Source organism: Musca autumnalis, unplaced genomic scaffold, assembly GCF_047663935.1.
Source record: "Musca autumnalis isolate F117 unplaced genomic scaffold, ASM4766393v1 scaffold_2, whole genome shotgun sequence".
Lineage (NCBI taxonomy): Eukaryota > Metazoa > Arthropoda > Insecta > Diptera > Muscidae > Musca > Musca autumnalis.
The window spans coordinates 12,659,747-12,679,673 of record NW_027411755.1 but is presented as its reverse complement, the minus strand read 5'-3'; the positions used below and the strand labels follow the sequence as shown (position 1 = coordinate 12,679,673).

The 19,927-nt window shown below is 34.1% G+C and overlaps 1 protein-coding gene across 22 annotated transcripts in view; it reads right to left on the bottom strand.

Moving 5' to 3' along the window:
* Positions 1-1,614: 1,614 nt before the first annotated feature.
* Positions 1,615-19,927, bottom strand: part of LOC141393649 (beta-1,3-glucosyltransferase) — a 59,664-nt gene continuing 41,351 nt past the window's right edge. For all 22 annotated transcript variants that reach the window (XM_073966968.1, XM_073966971.1, XM_073966974.1 and 19 more), the window contains 5 exons: positions 15,889-16,510; positions 12,202-12,334; positions 11,622-11,880; positions 2,247-2,511; positions 1,615-2,062 (listed from right to left, as the gene is read on the bottom strand). In XM_073966968.1, coding sequence (XP_073823069.1) covers positions 1,703-2,062; positions 2,247-2,511; positions 11,622-11,880; positions 12,202-12,334; positions 15,889-16,510 — 1,639 coding nt within the window. In that variant the 3' untranslated portion in view covers positions 1,615-1,702. The remainder of the gene's footprint in view (positions 2,063-2,246; positions 2,512-11,621; positions 11,881-12,201; positions 12,335-15,888; positions 16,511-19,927) is intronic.

Sequence of the window (19,927 nt, the reverse complement as noted above, 5' to 3'; positions counted from 1 at the left end):
ATTTCAAAGAAATTTATTTTCCACAAAACGTGGATTTTTTAAAGAATATTTTTTAAAAATTTCAAAGAAATTTATTTTCCACAAAACGTGGATTTTTTAAAGAATATTTTTTAAAAATTTCAAAGAAATTTATTTTCCACAAAACGTGGATTTTTTAAAGAATATTTTTTAAAAATTTCAAAGAAATTTATTTTCCACAAAACGTGGATTTTTTAAAGAATATTTTTTAAAAATTTCAAAGAAATTTATTTTCCACAAAACGTGGATTTTTTAAAGAATATTTTTTAAAAATTTCAAAGAAATTTATTTTCCACAAAACGTGGATTTTTTAAAGAATATTTTTTAAAATTTTCAAAGAAATTTATTTTCCACAAAACGTGGATTTTTTAAAGAATATTTTTTAAAATTTTCAAAGAAATTTATTTTCCACAAAACATGGATTTTTTTAAGAATATTTTTTAAAATTTTCGAAGAAATTTATTTTTCACAAAACGTGGATTTTTTAAAGAATATTTTTTAAAAATTTCAAAGAAATTTATTTTCCACAAAACGTGGATTTTTTAATGAATATTTCTTAAAATTTTCAATGAAATTTTTTTTCCAAAAATTTGGATTTTTTAAAGAATATTTTTTAAAAATTTCAAAGAAATTTATTTTCCACAAAACGGGGAATTTTTTAAAGAATATTTTTTATAAATTTCAAAGAAATTTATTTTCCACAAACCGTGGATTTTTTAAAGAATATTTTTTAAAATTTTCGAAGAAATTTATTTTTCACAAAACGTGGATTTTTTAAAGAATATTTTTTAAAAATTTCAAAGAAATTTATTTTCCACAAAACGTGGATTTTTTAAAGAATATTTTTTAAAAATTTCAAAGAAATTTATTTTCCACAAAACGTGGATTTTTTAATGAATATTTCTTAAAATTTTCAATGAAATTTTTTTTCCAAAAATTTGGATTTTTTAAAGAATATTTTTTAAAAATTTCAAAGAAATTTATTTTCCACAAAACGGGGAATTTTTTAAAGAATATTTTTTATAAATTTCAAAGAAATTTATTTTCCACAAACCGTGGATTTTTTAAAGAATATTTTTTAAAATTTTCGAAGAAATTTATTTTTCACAAAACGTGGATTTTTTAAAGAATATTTTTTAAAAATTTCAAAGAAATTTATTTTCCACAAAACGTGGATTTTTTAAAGAATATTTTTTTTAAATTTTCGACAAAATTTCTTTTTCACAAAACGTGGATTTTTTAAAGAATATTTTTTAAAATTTTCAAAGAAATTTATTTTCCACAAAACGTGGATTTTTTAAAGAAAATTTTTTAAAATTTTCTAAAGAAATTTATTTTCCACAAAACTTGGATTTTTAAAGAATATTTTTTAAAAATTTCAAAGAAATTTATTTTCCACAAAACGTGGTCTTCTTATAGAAGGTCAGAAGTTCTATTTATTGGAGACCACAAGGCCTTCTTTTAAAGGTCCGCAAGATCTTCTTATAGAAGGCCTATAAAAAACCAGAAATCCTGTTTTAATACAGTGCCCCACGTTGGTCGCCATGGTTTGACCCAAAAAACATTTTTCTTTTAAATTGAACAAAATTACCATTAAAAATTCAACCCTCCTCAAAAAAATCTCAGCCTTTATTTTTACAAAAGGAAGCTTACAAATACATACATATATACATAATAACAACAACTACAGATCGACATGTCGCTCTTTGGTATGTGGATGCTGATGCAGGGTGGCTAGCAGGGATACAGGTACATTCAGGTCATCGAATTCTTGTGGCTTGGCCAAGAGATTACGATTCTTGTGATAATAGTCGATATGCTTCGAAGATAGGGTGGGATAGCTGTGCAACTTTACTTCATACCGCTGTTCCGCAACAACATCCTCCTCATCATCGACTGCTTTGGCCTCGTGTAATAACATTCTATCGTCATTATCGAAGAACCATTGGCGGTAAATTTCTCTTGGATCCATTTGCCAGAATTTGTGAAAAGACACTGGGACTTCCTGGCGCAAACGTTCCGTAGGATAATCATTTGGACGAGCCTGTTGGAATTAAAACAAAAAGGAAACAATTAAACATAACCATGCTTCCTCCGTGATCCGTATGGCCCACATATTTAAGCTTATATGTGGCCATATAGAGAGTTAAGTTGTTTATCATCATCACCCCCATCCCCCCTCCCGGGGCTGGGAGCCGTAATGTAAATATGAAATTAAAGTATCCTACTTGATGGAAATGCGCTGAATGAAGTGCTTTCATCTGAAGTGTGTGCAAACAGGAACCCAAAATCATATCGTCGGGAGCCGATGGCGTAGGACAGCTACAGTGTTGCACAATACGTCGCAGTGCTGGCACCGAGAATGCAATACCACCACCACCTGTTATGTAATTAAAGCCATCCGGAGCATGTAGACGATAACCGTAACGTTCGCCCAGATAGATTTCATCCATTGAATTGTAACAGCCAAGTACTTGGCAAACACCTGAAACGCTATTGTGTGCGAAGAAAGAAAGAAGAGATGAAAAGGATGAGTGAAAGTAGAAGAAGAATATATCAAAGGCAAATTGGGTTTATTCATGGTTTGTGTATGCAAAAATGTCTGTCCACAATGAACTCCGTGCTTGTTGCCATTTGTGAATGACTCATTACTTGCCACTCAATTGCCAGACTAACCACTACAGTGGTGTGAGAGTTCAACATTAACAAGTCAAGTGGTCCACTTTGCAGACTTTTTTGCAAACAGATTTACATTAATTTAATATTTTTATTATGGTAAAAAATGTTAAAATATGCAATTTAAAGTGATTCGAAAAGAAATTTAAATTTAATTGCTAGATATCATTGGAGAAGATACCAATGAAGAATAACTTTATAGGAGACATCTTTGGAGGGTATTCTTTCAGAAGGTTACAAGGTGTTCTTATAAAAGGTCTATAGAAAAAAACATCCTCAGTTCCTGAGGAGAATTTTTTCTATAGAAAAAACCTTCCTGAGTTCCTGAGGAGAATTTTTTCTATAGAAAAAACCTTCCTGAGTTCCTGAGGAGAATTTTTTCTATAGAAAAACCCCTCCTAAGTTCCTGAGGAGAATTTTTTCTATACGAAAAAACCATCCTCAGTTCCTGAGGAGAATTTTTTCTATACGAAAAAACCATCCTCAGTTCCTGAGGAGAATTTTTTCTATACGAAAAAACCATCCTCAGTTCCTGAGGAGAATTTTTTCTATACGAAAAAACCATCCTCAGTTCCTGAGGAGAATTTTTTCTATACGAAAAAACCATCCTCAGTTCCTGAGGAGAATTTTTTCTATACGAAAAAACCATCCTCAGTTCCTGAGGAGAATTTTTTCTATACGAAAAAACCATCCTCAGTTCCTGAGGAGAATTTTTTCTATACGAAAAAACCATCCTCAGTTCCTGAGGAGAATTTTTTCTATACGAAAAAACCATCCTCAGTTCCTGAGGAGAATTTTTTCTATACGAAAAAACCATCCTCAGTTCCTGAGGAGAATTTTTTCTATACGAAAAAACCATCCTCAGTTCCTGAGGAGAATTTTTTCTATACGAAAAAACCATCCTCAGTTCCTGAGGAGAATTTTTTCTATACGAAAAAACCATCCTCAGTTCCTGAGGAGAATTATTTCTATACGAAAATTTTTCTATACGAAAAAACCATCCTCAGTTCCTGAGGAGAATTTTTTCTATACGAAAAAACCATCCTCAGTTCCTGAGGAGAATTTTTTCTATACGAAAAAACCATCCTCAGTTCCTGAGGAGAATTTTTTCTATACGAAAAAACCATCCTCAGTTCCTGAGGAGAATTTTTTCTATACGAAAATACCATCCTCAGTTCCTGAGGAGAATTATTTCTATACGAAAATTTTTCTATACGAAAAAACCATCCTCAGTTCCTGAGGAGAATTTTTTCTATACGAAAAAACCATCCTCAGTTCCTGAGGAGAATTTTTTCTATACGAAAAAACCATCCTCAGTTCCTGAGGAGAATTTTTTCTATACGAAAAAACCATCCTCAGTTCCTGAGGAGAATTTTTTCTATACGAAAAAACCATCCTCAGTTCCTGAGGAGAATTTTTTCTATACGAAAAAACCATCCTCAGTTCCTGAGGAGAATTTTTTCTATACGAAAAAACCATCCTCAGTTCCTGAGGAGAATTTTTTCTATACGAAAAAACCATCCTCAGTTCCTGAGGAGAATTTTTTCTATACGAAAAAACCATCCTCAGTTCCTGAGGAGAATTTTTTCTATACGAAAAAACCATCCTCAGTTCCTGAGGAGAATTTTTTCTATACGAAAAAACCATCCTCAGTTCCTGAGGAGAATTTTTTCTATACGAAAAAACCATCCTCAGTTCCTGAGGAGAATTTTTTCTATACGAAAAAACCATCCTCAGTTCCTGAGGAGAATTTTTTCTATACGAAAAAACCATCCTCAGTTCCTGAGGAGAATTTTTTCTATACGAAAAAACCATCCTCAGTTCCTGAGGAGAATTTTTTCTATACGAAAAAACCATCCTCAGTTCCTGAGGAGAATTTTTTCTATACGAAAAAACCATCCTCAGTTCCTGAGGAGAATTTTTTCTATACGAAAAAACCATCCTCAGTTCCTGAGGAGAATTTTTCTATAGAAAAAAACCATCCTCAATTCTTGAGAAGCATTTTTTCTATAGAAAAAAAACATCCTCAGTTCTTGAGGAGAATTTTTTCTATAGAAAGAACCATCTATAGAAAAAACCAACCTTAGTTCCTGAGGAGAATTTTTTCTATACGAAAAAACCATCCTCAGTTCCTGAGGAGAATTTTTTCTATACGAAAAAGCCATCCTCAGTTCCTGAGGAGAATTTTTTCTATAGCAAAAAACCATCCTCAGTTCCTGAGGAGATTTTTTTCTATAGCAAAAAACCATCCTCAGTTCCTGAGGAGATTTTTTTCTATAGAAAAAACCATCCTCAGGTCCTGAGGAGAAGTTTTTCTATAGGAAAAAACCATCCTCAGTTCCTGAGGAGAATTTTTTCTATAGGAAAAAACCATCCTCAGTTCCTGAGGAGAATTTTTTCTATAGGAAAAAACCATCCTCAGTTCCTGAGGAGAATTTTTTCTATAGGAAAAAACCATCCTCAGTTCCTGAGGAGAATTTTTTCTATAGGAAAAAACCATCCTCAGTTCCTGAGGAGAATTTTTTCTATAGGAAAAAACCATCCTCAGTTCCTGAGGAGAATTTTTTCTATAGGAAAAAACCATCCTCAGTTCCTGAGGAGAATTTTTTCTATAGGAAAAAACCATCCTCAGTTCCTGAGGAGAATTTTTTCTATAGGAAAAAACCATCCTCAGTTCCTGAGGAGAATTTTTTCTATAGGAAAAAACCATCCTCAGTTCCTGAGGAGAATTTTTTCTATAGGAAAAAACCATCCTCAGTTCCTGAGGAGAATTTTTTCTATAGGAAAAAACCATCCTCAGTTCCTGAGGAGAATTTTTTCTATAGGAAAAAACCATCCTCAGTTCCTGAGGAGAATTTTTTCTATAGGAAAAAACCATCCTCAGTTCCTGAGGAGAATTTTTTCTATAGGAAAAAACCATCCTCAGTTCCTGAGGAGAATTTTTTCTATAGGAAAAAACCATCCTCAGTTCCTGAGGAGAATTTTTTCTATAGGAAAAAACCATCCTCAGTTCCTGAGGAGAATTTTTTCTATAGGAAAAAACCATCCTCAGTTCCTGAGGAGAATTTTTTCTATAGGAAAAAACCATCCTCAGTTCCTGAGGAGAATTTTTTCTATAGGAAAAATCCATCCTCAGTTCCTGAGGAGAATTTTTTCTATAGGAAAAATCCATCCTCAGTTCCTGAGGAGAATTTTTTCTATAGGAAAAAACCATCCTCAGTTCCTGAGGAGAATTTTTTCTATACGAAAAAACCATCCTCAGTTCCTGAGGAGAATTTTTTCTATACGAAAAAACCATCCTCAGTTCCTGAGGAGAATTTTTTCTATACGAAAAAACCATCCTCAGTTCCTGAGGAGAATTTTTTCTATACGAAAAAACCATCCTCAGTTCCTGAGGAGAATTTTTTCTATACGAAAAAACCATCCTCAGTTCCTGAGGAGAATTTTTTCTATACGAGGAGATTTTTTTCTATAGCAAAAAACCATCCTCAGTTTCTGAGGAGAATTTTTTTATAGCAAAAAACCATCCTCAGTTTCTGAGGAGAATTTTTTCTATAGAAAAAACCATCCTCAGTTCCTGAGGAGAATTTTTTCTATAGAAAAAACCATCCTCAGTTCCTGAGGAGAATTTTTTCTATAGGAAAAAACCATCCTCAGGTCCTGAGGAGAAGTTTTTCTATAGGAAAAAACCATCCTCAGTTCCTGAGGAGAATTTTTTCTATAGGAAAAAACTATCCTCAGTTCCTGAGGAGACTTTTTTTTATAGGAAAAAACCATCCTCAGTTCCTGAGGAGATTTTTTTCTATAGGAAAAAACCATCCTCAGTTCCTGAGGAAAATTTTTTCTATAGGAAAAAACCATCCTCAGTTCCTGAGGAGAATTTTTTCTATAGAAAAAACCCATCCTCAGTTCCTGAGGAGAATTTTTTCTATAGAAAAAACCATGCTCAGTTCCGGAGGAGAATTTTTTCTATAGAAAAAACCATGCTCAGTTCCTGAGATGATTTTAGAAAAAACCCATCCTCAGCTCCTGAGGTGATTTTTTTCTATAGAAAACAAGCCATCCTCAGTTCCGGAGGAGAATTTTTTCTATAGAAAAAACCCATTCTCAGTTCCTGAGGAGAATTTTTTTCTATAGAAAAAACCCATCCTCACTTCCTGAGGAGAATTTTTTCTATACGAAAAACCCATCCTCAGTTCCTGAGGAGAATTTTTTCTATAGAAAAAAACCCATCCTCAGTTCCTGAGGAGAATTTTTTCTATCGAAAAAAAGACATTCTCAGTTTCTGAGGAGAATTTTTTCTATAGAAAAAACCATCCTCAGTTCCTGAGGAGAATTTTTTCTATAGAAAAAACCATCCTCAGTTCCTGAGGAGAATTTTTTCTATAGAAAAAACCATCCTCAGTTCCTGAGGAGAATTTTTTCTATAGAAAAAACCATCCTCAGTTCCTGAGGAGAATTTTTTCTATAGAAAAAACCATCCTCAGTTCCTGAGGAGAATTTTTTCTATAGAAAAAACCATCCTCAGTTCCTGAGGAGAATTTTTTCTATAGAAAAAACCATCCTCAGTTCCTGAGGAGAATTTTTTCTATAGAAAAAACCATCCTCAGTTCCTGAGGAGAATTTTTTCTATAGAAAAAACCATCCTCAGTTCCTGAGGAGAATTTTTTCTATAGAAAAAACCATCCTCAGTTCCTGAGGAGAATTTTTTCTATAGAAAAAACCATCCTCAGTTCCTGAGGAGAATTTTTTCTATAGAAAAAACCATCCTCAGTTCCTGAGGAGAATTTTTTCTATAGAAAAAACCATCCTCAGTTCCTGAGGAGAATTTTTTCTATAGAAAAAACCATCCTCAGTTCCTGAGGAGAATTTTTTCTATAGAAAAAACCATCCTCAGTTCCTGAGGAGAATTTTTTCTATAGAAAAAACCATCCTCAGTTCCTGAGGAGAATTTTTTCTATAGAAAAAACCATCCTCAGTTCCTGAGGAGAATTTTTTCTATAGAAAAAACCATCCTCAGTTTCTGAGGAGAATTTTTTGTCCAACCGACCACTATTTTGTACCACTGTCGTAGTTATATACGGATCCAAAACAAGGACCTTCGGACGCCAGAGGCCGTGGCTTAAACTTGTTGCTTGAGGAGAATTTTTTCTATACGAAAAAACCATCCTCAGTTCCTGTGGAGAATTTTTTCTATACGAAAAAACCATCCTCAGTTCCTGAGGAGAATTTTTTCTATACGAAAAAACCATCCTCAGTTCCTGAGGAGAATTTTTTCTATACGAAAAAACCATCCTCAGTTCCTGAGGAGAATTTTTTCTATACGAAAAAACCATCCTCAGTTCCTGAGGAGAATTTTTTCTATACGAAAAAACCATCCTCAGTTCCTGAGGAGAATTTTTTCTATACGAAAAAACCATCCTCAGTTCCTGAGGAGAATTTTTTCTATACGAAAAAACCATCCTCAGTTCCTGAGGAGAATTTTTCTATAGAAAAAAACCATCCTCAATTCTTGAGAAGCATTTTTTCTATAGAAAAAAAACATCCTCAGTTCTTGAGGAGAATTTTTTCTATAGAAAGAACCATCTATAGAAAAAACCAACCTTAGTTCCTGAGGAGAATTTTTTCTATACGAAAAAACCATCCTCAGTTCCTGAGGAGAATTTTTTCTATACGAAAAAGCCATCCTCAGTTCCTGAGGAGAATTTTTTCTATAGCAAAAAACCATCCTCAGTTCCTGAGGAGATTTTTTTCTATAGAAAAAACCATCCTCAGGTCCTGAGGAGAAGTTTTTCTATAGGAAAAAACCATCCTCAGTTCCTGAGGAGAATTTTTTCTATAGGAAAAAACCATCCTCAGTTCCTGAGGAGAATTTTTTCTATAGGAAAAAACCATCCTCAGTTCCTGAGGAGAATTTTTTCTATAGGAAAAAACCATCCTCAGTTCCTGAGGAGAATTTTTTCTATAGGAAAAAACCATCCTCAGTTCCTGAGGAGAATTTTTTCTATAGGAAAAAACCATCATCAGTTCCTGAGGAGAATTTTTTCTATAGGAAAAAACCATCCTCAGTTCCTGAGGAGAATTTTTTCTATAGGAAAAAACCATCCTCAGTTCCTGAGGAGAATTTTTTCTATAGGAAAAAACCATCCTCAGTTCCTGAGGAGAATTTTTTCTATAGGAAAAAACCATCCTCAGTTCCTGAGGAGAATTTTTTCTATAGGAAAAAACCATCCTCAGTTCCTGAGGAGAATTTTTTCTATAGGAAAAAACCATCCTCAGTTCCTGAGGAGAATTTTTTCTATAGGAAAAAACCATCCTCAGTTCCTGAGGAGAATTTTTTCTATACGAAAAAACCATCCTCAGTTCCTGAGGAGAATTTTTTCTATACGAAAAAACCATCCTCAGTTCCTGAGGAGAATTTTTTCTATACGAAAAAACCATCCTCAGTTCCTGAGGAGAATTTTTTCTATACGAAAAAACCATCCTCAGTTCCTGAGGAGAATTTTTTCTATACGAAAAAACCATCCTCAGTTCCTGAGGAGAATTTTTTCTATACGAAAAAACCATCCTCAGTTCCTGAGGAGAATTTTTTCTATACGAAAAAACCATCCTCAGTTCCTGAGGAGAATTTTTTCTATACGAAAAAACCATCCTCAGTTCCTGAGGAGAATTTTTTCTATACGAAAAAACCATCCTCAGTTCCTGAGGAGAATTTTTTCTATACGAAAAAACCATCCTCAGTTCCTGAGGAGAATTTTTTCTATACGAAAAAACCATCCTCAGTTCCTGAGGAGAATTTTTTCTATACGAAAAAACCATCCTCAGTTCCTGAGGAGAATTTTTTCTATACGAGGAGATTTTTTTCTATAGCAAAAAACCATCCTCAGTTTCTGAGGAGAATTTTTTTATAGCAAAAAACCATCCTCAGTTTCTGAGGAGAATTTTTTCTATAGAAAAAACCATCCTCAGTTCCTGAGGAGAATTTTTTCTATAGAAAAAACCATCCTCAGTTCCTGAGGAGAATTTTTTCTATAGGAAAAAACCATCCTCAGGTCCTGAGGAGAAGTTTTTCTATAGGAAAAAACCATCCTCAGTTCCTGAGGAGAATTTTTTCTATAGGAAAAAACTATCCTCAGTTCCTGAGGAGACTTTTTTTTATAGGAAAAAACCATTCTCAGTTCCTGAGGAGAATTTTTTCTATAGGAAAAAACCATCCTCAGTTCCTGAGGAAAATTTTTTCTATAGGAAAAAACCATCCTCAGTTCCTGAGGAGAATTTTTTCTATAGAAAAAACCCATCCTCAGTTCCTGAGGAGAATTTTTTCTATAGAAAAAACCATGCTCAGTTCCGGAGGAGAATTTTTTCTATAGAAAAAACCATGCTCAGTTCCTGAGATGATTTTAGAAAAAACCCATCCTCAGCTCCTGAGGTGATTTTTTTCTATAGAAAACAAGCCATCCTCAGTTCCGGAGGAGAATTTTTTCTATAGAAAAAACCCATTCTCAGTTCCTGAGGAGAATTTTTTTCTATAGAAAAAACCCATCCTCAGTTCCTGAGGAGAATTTTTTCTATACGAAAAACCCATCCTCAGTTCCTGAGGAGAATTTTTTCTATAGAAAAAAACCCATCCTCAGTTCCTGAGGAGAATTTTTTCTATCGAAAAAAAGACATTCTCAGTTTCTGAGGAGAATTTTTTCTATAGAAAAAACCATCCTCAGTTCCTGAGGAGAATTTTTTCTATAGAAAAAACCATCCTCAGTTCCTGAGGAGAATTTTTTCTATAGAAAAAACCATCCTCAGTTCCTGAGGAGAATTTTTTCTATAGAAAAAACCATCCTCAGTTCCTGAGGAGAATTTTTTCTATAGAAAAAACCATCCTCAGTTCCTGAGGAGAATTTTTTCTATAGAAAAAACCATCCTCAGTTCCTGAGGAGAATTTTTTCTATAGAAAAAACCATCCTCAGTTCCTGAGGAGAATTTTTTCTATAGAAAAAACCATCCTCAGTTCCTGAGGAGAATTTTTTCTATAGAAAAAACCATCCTCAGTTCCTGAGGAGAATTTTTTCTATAGAAAAAACCATCCTCAGTTCCTGAGGAGAATTTTTTCTATAGAAAAAACCATCCTCAGTTCCTGAGGAGAATTTTTTCTATAGAAAAAACCATCCTCAGTTCCTGAGGAGAATTTTTTCTATAGAAAAAACCATCCTCAGTTCCTGAGGAGAATTTTTTCTATAGAAAAAACCATCCTCAGTTCCTGAGGAGAATTTTTTCTATAGAAAAAACCATCCTCAGTTTCTGAGGAGAATTTTTTGTCCAACCGACCACTATTTTGTACCACTGTCGTAGTTATATACGGATCCAAAACAAGGACCTTCGGACGCCAGAGGCCGTGGCTTAAACTTGTTGCCCACTATTAACGCGAACAGCGGATTTTAATCTTTATCGACAACAAAATCAATGTAAACACCACCAACAACATAACCCATGAGACAGAGAATGTGGTCATACAAGAAAAAATAAATTCAGGACAAGCAGACATATTCCAGACAACAATGAAATCGTGGTGAAAAAAAAAAACAAAAACAAAATAGCAAATTGTAATTCTGATTATTCGAATGGCAATTCCATATTGGAAGCAATGGAGCAAATATCCTTAATCCTTTGGAATGAAAATAAATTGAAATTTTAATTGAAAAAAATTTGGGATATTTCATCATTCTGGGATAGGAAGAATATAATTGCTAATGGCCAAGAGCCATGTGTTAATGGGAGAACACAAAGTTTGGAGGTGTGAGAGGCAGGGAGAGGTGGGGTTCAATGTCATAATATTCACACCTTGTCATCATTATTTGCACATAATTAATTAAGCTACACACATACATCATATTGACACATGTATGCATTATCCTACCCGACACTTTACTTACCTCAATAGAGTATCATCATCGGTTAGCATCAACCATTGAATTTGAGAGGACTTCCCTTTGTTCTTCTTCTTCCCGCCATATTGATTAAGATGTTGCTGATAGTGTTTGTTGTTATTGTTGACAAAATTGTTGTCGTCCTCGTTGTTGCTGTTGTGGCTCTCAATGTCCCTTAGAGCCAATTTAAGAATTTGTAAAGTTTTGGCACAATGTCCCATTTCAACATTTGCAAAGCCGGTATTGATTGTTGGTATGTTGATATCTGTGAACAAGAATAAGAAGAAGAAGAGGCGGAAGGGGGAGGTGGAGTAAGGGGGGAACATGTGTTATATCAATCATCATCATTTACAATTTGCATAGATGCATGTTGCAATAGATTGAAATTAATCGGAAGTACAGAAATATCCAATATTAGGTCATACTGAAGTACACGTAGAACATAGGGAATGGTTTAAAGGAAACTTGGAAGGCTATATGTATCCTTATGAAGTACATAACTAAGTTTTGTATATCGGCAGGGTGAATTCTTTAATTCCTCATAAAACCGAAAGCGACCCCTGTGTGACCTTCCCTCTTAACTTACCTTCGACATCGCTGAAATAATGTATATGCTTAGCATAGGGTGCCCATGTGGTCTGTATCACAGGTAAACGTTCCTTGTGGAATTTGGAGCATGTTTTAACAGCAAAATAGATTTCATCACGCTCAGCCGGAATCTGTAAAGAGAAACAAAAATTATATTTTCACAAAAAATATGGAGAGATACAACTAAATTTATCCACATTGGTGGATAAAATTATTCACGATGGCGGATAAAATTATCCACGTTTGTGGATAAATAAATTATGCACGTTTTGTGGATAAATAAATTATGCACGTTTTGTGGATAAATAAATTATCCACGTTTTGTGGATAAATAAATTATCCACTTTTTGTGGATAATTAAATTATCCACATTTTGTGGATAAATAAATTATGCACGTTTTGTGGATAAAAAAATTATTCACGCTTTTTGGATAAATAAATTATCCACGTTTTGTGGATAAATAAATTATCCATGATTTTTGGATAATTAAATAATTTTGTTGATAAATAAATTATCCACGTTTTGTGGATAAATAAATTATCCACGTTTTGTGGATAAATAAATTATCCACGCTTTTTGGATAAATAAATTATCCACGTTTTGTGGATAAATAAATTATCCATGATTTGTGGATAATTAAATAATTTTGTGGATAAATAAATTATCCAGGATTTGTAGATAATTAAATAATTTTGTGGATAAATAAATTATCCACATTTGTGGATAAATAAATTATCCACATTTGTAGATAAATAATTTATCCACGTTTTGTGGATAAATAAAATGTCCACGTTTTGTGGATAAAAAAATTATCCACGCTTTTTTGGATAAATAAATTATCCACGTTTTGTGGATGAATAAGTTATACATGATTTGTGGATAATTAAATAATTGTGTGCATAAATAAATTATCCAGGATTTGTGGATAATTAAATAATTTTGTAGATAAATAAATTATCCACGTTTTGTGGATAAATAAATTATCCACGTTTTGTGGATAAATAAGTTATCCACGTTTTGTGGATAAACAATTATCCACGTTTTGTGGATAAACAGTAATCCATGGTTTGTGGATAAAAATATTATCCACGCTTTTTTGGATAAATAAATTATCCACGTTTTGTGGATTAATAAATTATCCATGATTTGTGGATGATTAAATAATTTTGTGGATAAATAAAATAACCACATTTTGTGGATAAATAAATTATCCACGTTTTGTGGATAAATAAAATAACCACATTTTTTGGATAAATAAATTATCCACGTTTTGTGGATAAATAAATTATCCACGTTTTGTGGATAAACAATTATCCACGTTTTGTGGATAAATATATTATCCACGCTTTTTTTGGATAAATAAATAATCCACGTTTTGGGATTAATAAATTATCCATGATTTGTGGATAATTAAATAATTTTGTGGATAGATAAATTATCCATGATTTGTGGATAATTAAATAATTTTGTGGATAAATAAAATAACCACATTTTGTGGATAAATAAATCATCCACGTTTTGTGAATAAATAAATTATCAAAGTTTTGTGGATAAATAAATTAACCGCGTTTTGTGGATAAATAAATTATCCACGTTTTCTGTATTTAAATATTACCCACGTGTGGATAAATAAATTATCCACGTTTGTGGATAAATAAATTATCCACGTTTGTGGATAAATAAATCACACATATTTTTGGATAAATGAATTATCCACGTTTTGTGGATAAATAAATTATTCACGTTTTGTGGATAAATAAACTATTCACGTTTCGTGGATAAATGAATTATCCACATTTGTGGATAAATAAATTATCCACGTTGTGTGGATAAATAAATTATCCACATTTTGTGGATAAATAAATTATCCACATTTTGTGGATAAATAAATTATCCACGTTTTGTGGATAAATAAATTATCCACATTTTGTGGATAAATAAATTATCCACATTTTCTGGTTAAATAAATTATCCACATTTTGTGGATAAATAAAGTTGGCGGATAAATGTATTATCCACGTTTTGTGGATAAATAAATTATCCACGATTGTGGATAAGTAATTTATCCACATTTGTCCATCCATATTTCGCTAATAAATAAATTATCCACGTTTTGTGGATAAATAAATTATACACGTTTTGTGGATAAATATTTTATCCACATTTGTGCAAAAATAAATTATCCACATTTGGAGGATAAATAAATTATGCACATTTGGCGGATAAATAATTTTTCCACGTTTTGTGGATAAATAAATTTTTCACGTTTTGTGGATAAATAAGTTATCCACGTTTTGTGGATAAATAATGTCTCCAATTTTTTGTGGATAAATAAATTATCGAAATTTTTTGTGAATAGATAAATTATCCACGCTTTGTGGATAAATTATTTAGATAAATAATTTATCCACGTTTTGTGGATAAATAAATTATGCACATTTTGTGGATAAATAAATTATCCACGTTTTGTGGATAAATAAATTATCCACGCTGTGTGGATAAATAAATATTCCACGTTTTGTAGTTAATAAATTATCCACGTTTTGTATATTTAAATATTATCCATATTTTGTGGATAAATAAATTATCCACGTTTTGTGGATAAATAAATTATCCACATTTGTGGATAAATAAATTATCCATATTTTGTTGATAAATAAATTATCCACGTTTTGTGGATAAATAAGTTATCCACATTTTGTGGATAAATTGGCGGATAAAGAAATTATCCACATTTTGTAGATAAATAAATTATCCACATTTTGTGGATAAATGAATTATCCACATTTTGTGGATAAAACAATTATCCACAGCTGGCGGATAAATAAATAATCCACATTTGTGGAAAAATAAATTATCCACATTTGGCGGATAAATAAATTATCCACGTTTTGTGGATAAATAAGTTTTGCAAGTCTTGTGGATAAATAAGTTATCCACGTTTTGTGGATAAATAAATTATCCAAGTTTTGTGGATAAATAAATTATCCAAGTTTTGTGTAAATAAATTATCCAAGTTTTGTGGATAAATAAGTTATCCAAGTTTTGTGGATAAATAAATTATCCACGTTTGTGGAAAATTAATATATTCACGTTTGTGGATAAATAAATTATCCACGTCTTGTGGAAAAATAAATTGTCCACGTTTTGTGGATAAATAAATTATCCACGTTTAGTGGATAAATAAATTATCCACGTTTAGTGGATATATAAATTATCCACGTTTAGTGGATAAATAAATTATCCACGTTTTGTGGATAAATAAATTATTCACATTTTGTGGATAAATAAATTATCCACGTTTTGTGGATAAATAAATTATCCACGTTTTGTGGATAAATAAATTATCCACGTTTTGTTGATAAATAAATTATCCACGTTTTGTGTATATAAATATTATCCATGTTTTGTGGATAAATCATCCACGTTTGTGAATTTGTGTTCACATATCACTTTCTCCCCTCTCCGTCCCATATGCTTCCATCTACGTACTTTCAACATGATATTGATATCCAAACCTTTCTTTATGATTGAAATAATAGTTGACAATGTTCAAAGCTATTCGAAGCAACATAGCCTTGCAGTGTAAACAAATCTATGCCCATGGTCCTGGTATTCGTATTCTGTGTGTGCTATGTGTGCTTCGTTTCAAGTTTTTTTATTCCCACCACGATTGATACTTACACATGACTCGGGCAATGCTGATGAGGTTTCTGGTTTCGCATACATGGCACAGGCGGCTTTGTTGTTTCCGGTCTCCCAGTTGGCTTCAGGACAAATGTACGGAGCTTTCTTTAAAATTATTTTCTTCTTTTTCTGTTTGGCCTGAGCAGAAGCAGCCGCCACCACCACCTTTGACCTGGCATCATCAATGATTTCATTAGAATGTCGGAAATCAGAGGCATTATCAGCCCCGTTCACATCATCATCCGCATTGTCTATGTCATTATGATGATGTTGCGTATTATCATCTCTCATAGCTGCCTTAGGATGTGTTGCTGTAGTTCTTGTTGTGGCTGTGTCACTATTACTTGTCATTGTAGTTGTTGTTCGGTAATACACAGTGACATCAGGACTTTTACTATCATTTAGTGATGATGTTGTCGCCGTGTTTACAGGCCTTACATCTTCATTTTGGGGATCCTTTTCATTGTCGTCTTCTGTTTCTGTTGCTGGCATTTGGACATTATCATAAATGAAACGAGCAAGCTCATGGGCAGCATCAATACTAAACTCGGAATGTAGCAGCGGAGGCTGATGATACTGCTGCTGCTGTTTGCTGTGGTGGCTAAAAATGTCGGCAATGCTGTCGGGGTTCCATGCCCATGAAATATTTGGGAGGAGAAAAAGATGGAAGTGAACAACATCAACAATGAATAAGGAGGTCTAACAGGGTTGTAATGTGTTAAAGAGCAAATATGTACTAAACTATACAAACAAACACACTCACATACATACCCAAACAATCCATTCACACAGTGTCACATAAGGATGTTCGTTGCTCATACGCACTGCCATCCATGCCGTGGCATGTCACACAAACAAATGTTCACACATTTTTCTCATTCAACTAAAAGCAATCCACCAACACACACACTCACTCACCCACACAATGGAAACCAGCAACAGATTTTTCTGTTAAAGTTAATGGCAACAACGTGTTACCACCAACACAACAACAACAAATACCGAACAACTAAAAAATTGCAAAATAAACACAAATAAATCAAAATAGCTTTGCAAACCGAAAATGCAGGCCTTCCGAATCGATGAACTGTGGTTTGGAGAACATTGGTGTTGAGGGAGAGGCAAGACAGGATTCTAATAAAATAAAAAAAGAGAGGAACGTTTTCACAATAAAGAACAGAAAAACTTCTCATAGAAGTGATGAAAGTCTTCTCATAATAGTCTTTAAGGACTTCTGATAAAAGACTTCAAAGATTTCTGATAGAAGACCTGAAAGTCATCTTATAGAAGACTTGGCAATCTTCTCGTAGAAGACATGAAAGTCTTCTCATAGAAGACATGAAAGTCTTCTCATAAAAGACATCAAAGTCTTCTCATAGAAGACATCAAAGTCTTTTCATAGAAGACCCCGAAGTTTTCTCATAGAAGATCTCAAAATCTTCTTATAGAAGACTCCAAAGTCTTCTCATAGAAGACCTCAAAGTCTTCTCATAAAAGACCTCAAAATCTTCTCATAGAAGACCTCCAAGTCTTCTCATAGAAGACCTCCAAGTTTTCTCATAGAAGACCTCAAAGTCTTCTCATAGAAGACCGCTAAGTCTTCTTATAGAAGACCTCAATGTCTTCTCATAGAAGACCGCCAAGTCTTCTCATAGAAGATCTCAAAGCCTTCTCATAGAAGGCCTCCAAGTCTGCTCATAGAAAACCTCAAAGAAGACCTCAAGGTGTTGTTATAGAATACCTCACAGTCTTCTCATAGAAGACCTCAAAGTCTTCTCATAGAAGACCTCAATATCTTCGCATAGAAGACTTTAAAGTCTTCTCATAGAAGACCTCAAAGTCTTCTCATAGAAGACCACCAAGTCTTCTCATAGAAGACCGCCAAGTCTTCTTATAGGAGACCTCAAAGTCTACTTATGGAAGACCGCCAAGTCTTCTCATAGAAGACCGCCAAGTCTTCTCATAGAAGACCTCAAAGTCTTCTCATAGGAGACCGCCAAGTCTTCTCATAGAAGACCGCTAAGTCTTCTTATAGAAGACCGCTAAGTATTCTCATAGAAGACAGCCAATTCTTCTCTTAGAAGACCGCCAAGTCTTCTCATAGAAGATCTCAAAGTCTTCTCATATAAGACTGACAATTCTTCTCATAGAAGACCGCCAAGTCTTCTCTTAGAAGACCGCCAAGTCTTCTCATAGAAGACCGCCAAGTCTTCTCATATAAGACCGCCAATTCTTCTCATAGAAGACCTCAAAGTCTACTCATAGAAGACCGCCAAGTCTTCTCATAGAAGACCGTTAAGTCTTCTTATAGAAGACCTCAAGGTCTTCTTATAGAAGACCTCAAATTCTTCTCATAGATGACCGCCAAGTCTTCTCATAGATGACCGCCAAGTCTTCTCATAGAAGACCGCCAAGTCTTCTCACAGAAGACCTCAAAGTCTTCTCATAGAAGACCGCTAAGTCTTCTTATAGAAGACCGCTAAGTCTTCTTATAGAAGACCTCAAAGTCTTCTTATAGAAGACCTCAAAGTCTACTCATAGAAGACCGCCAAGTCTTCTCATAGAAGACCGTTAAGTCTTCTTATAGAAGACCTCAAGGTCTTCTTATAGAAGACCTCAAATTCTTCTCATAGATGACCGCCAAGTCTTCTCATAGATGACCGCCAAGTCTTCTCATATAAGACCGCCAATTCTTCTCATAGAAGACCTCAAAGTCTACTCATAGAAGACCGCCAAGTCTTCTCTTAGAAGACCGCCAAGTCTTCTCTTAGAAGACCGCCAAGTCTTCTCATAGAAGACCGCCAAGTCTTCTTATAGAAGACCTCAAAGTCTTCTCATAGAAGACGCCAAGTCGTCTCATAGAAGTTCTCAAAGTCTTCTCATAAAAGACCGCCAAATCTTCTCATAGAAGATCTCAAAGTCTTCTCATAGAAGACCGCCAAGTCTTCTTATAGAAGACTTCAAAGTCTTCTCATAGAAGACCGCCAAGTCTTCTTATAGAAGACCTCAAAGTCTTCTCATAGAAGACGCCAAGTCATCTCATGGAAGGTCTCAAAGTCTTCTCATAGAAGACCTCCAAGTCTTCTCATAGAAGACTGCCAAGTCTTCTCATAGAAGACCGCCAAGTCTTCTCATAGAAGACCGCCAAGTCTTCTTATAGAAGACCTCAAAGTCTTCTCATAGAAGACCGCCAAGTCTTCTTATAGAAGACCTCAAAGTCTTCTCATAGAAGACGCCAAGTCTTCTCATAGAAGGTCTCAAAGTCTTCTCATAAAAGACCGCCAAATCTTCTCATAGAAGACCGCCAAGTCTTCTCATAGAAGATCTCAAAGTCTTCTCATAGAAGACCGCCAAGTCTTCTTATAGAAGACCTCAAAGTCTTCTCAGTAGAAGACCTCAAAGTCTTCTCATAGAAGATCTCAAAGTCTTCTCATATAAGACCTCCAAGTCTTCTCATAGACGACCGCCGAGTCTGCTTATATCAGATCCTAAAGTCTTCTCACAGAAGACCGCCAAGGCTTCTTATAGAAGACCGCCAAGTCTTCTCATAGAAGACCGCCGAGTCTTCTCATAGAAGATCTCAAAGTCTTCTCATAGAAGACCGCCAAGTCTTCTCATAGAAGACCGCCAAGTCTGCTTATAGAAGACCTCAAAGTCTTCTTATAGAAGACCGCCAAGTCTTCTTATAGAAGACCGCCATATCTTCTCTTTGAAGACCGCCAAGTCCTCTCTTTGAAGACCGCCAAGTCTAATTCTTCTCATAGAATTCTTCTCATAGAAGAGCGCCAAGTCTTCTTATAGAAGACCTCAAAGTCTTCTCATAGAAGGTCTCAAAGTCTTCCCATGGAAGACCGCCAAATCTTCTCATAGAAGATCTCAAAGTCTTCTCATAGAAGACGGCCAAGTCTTCTCATAGAAGACTACCAAGTCTTCTCATAGAAGACTGCCAAGTCTTCTCATAGAAGACTGCCAAGTCTCATAGAAGACCGCCAAGTCTTCTCATAGAAGACCGCCAAGTCTTCTTATAGAAGACCTC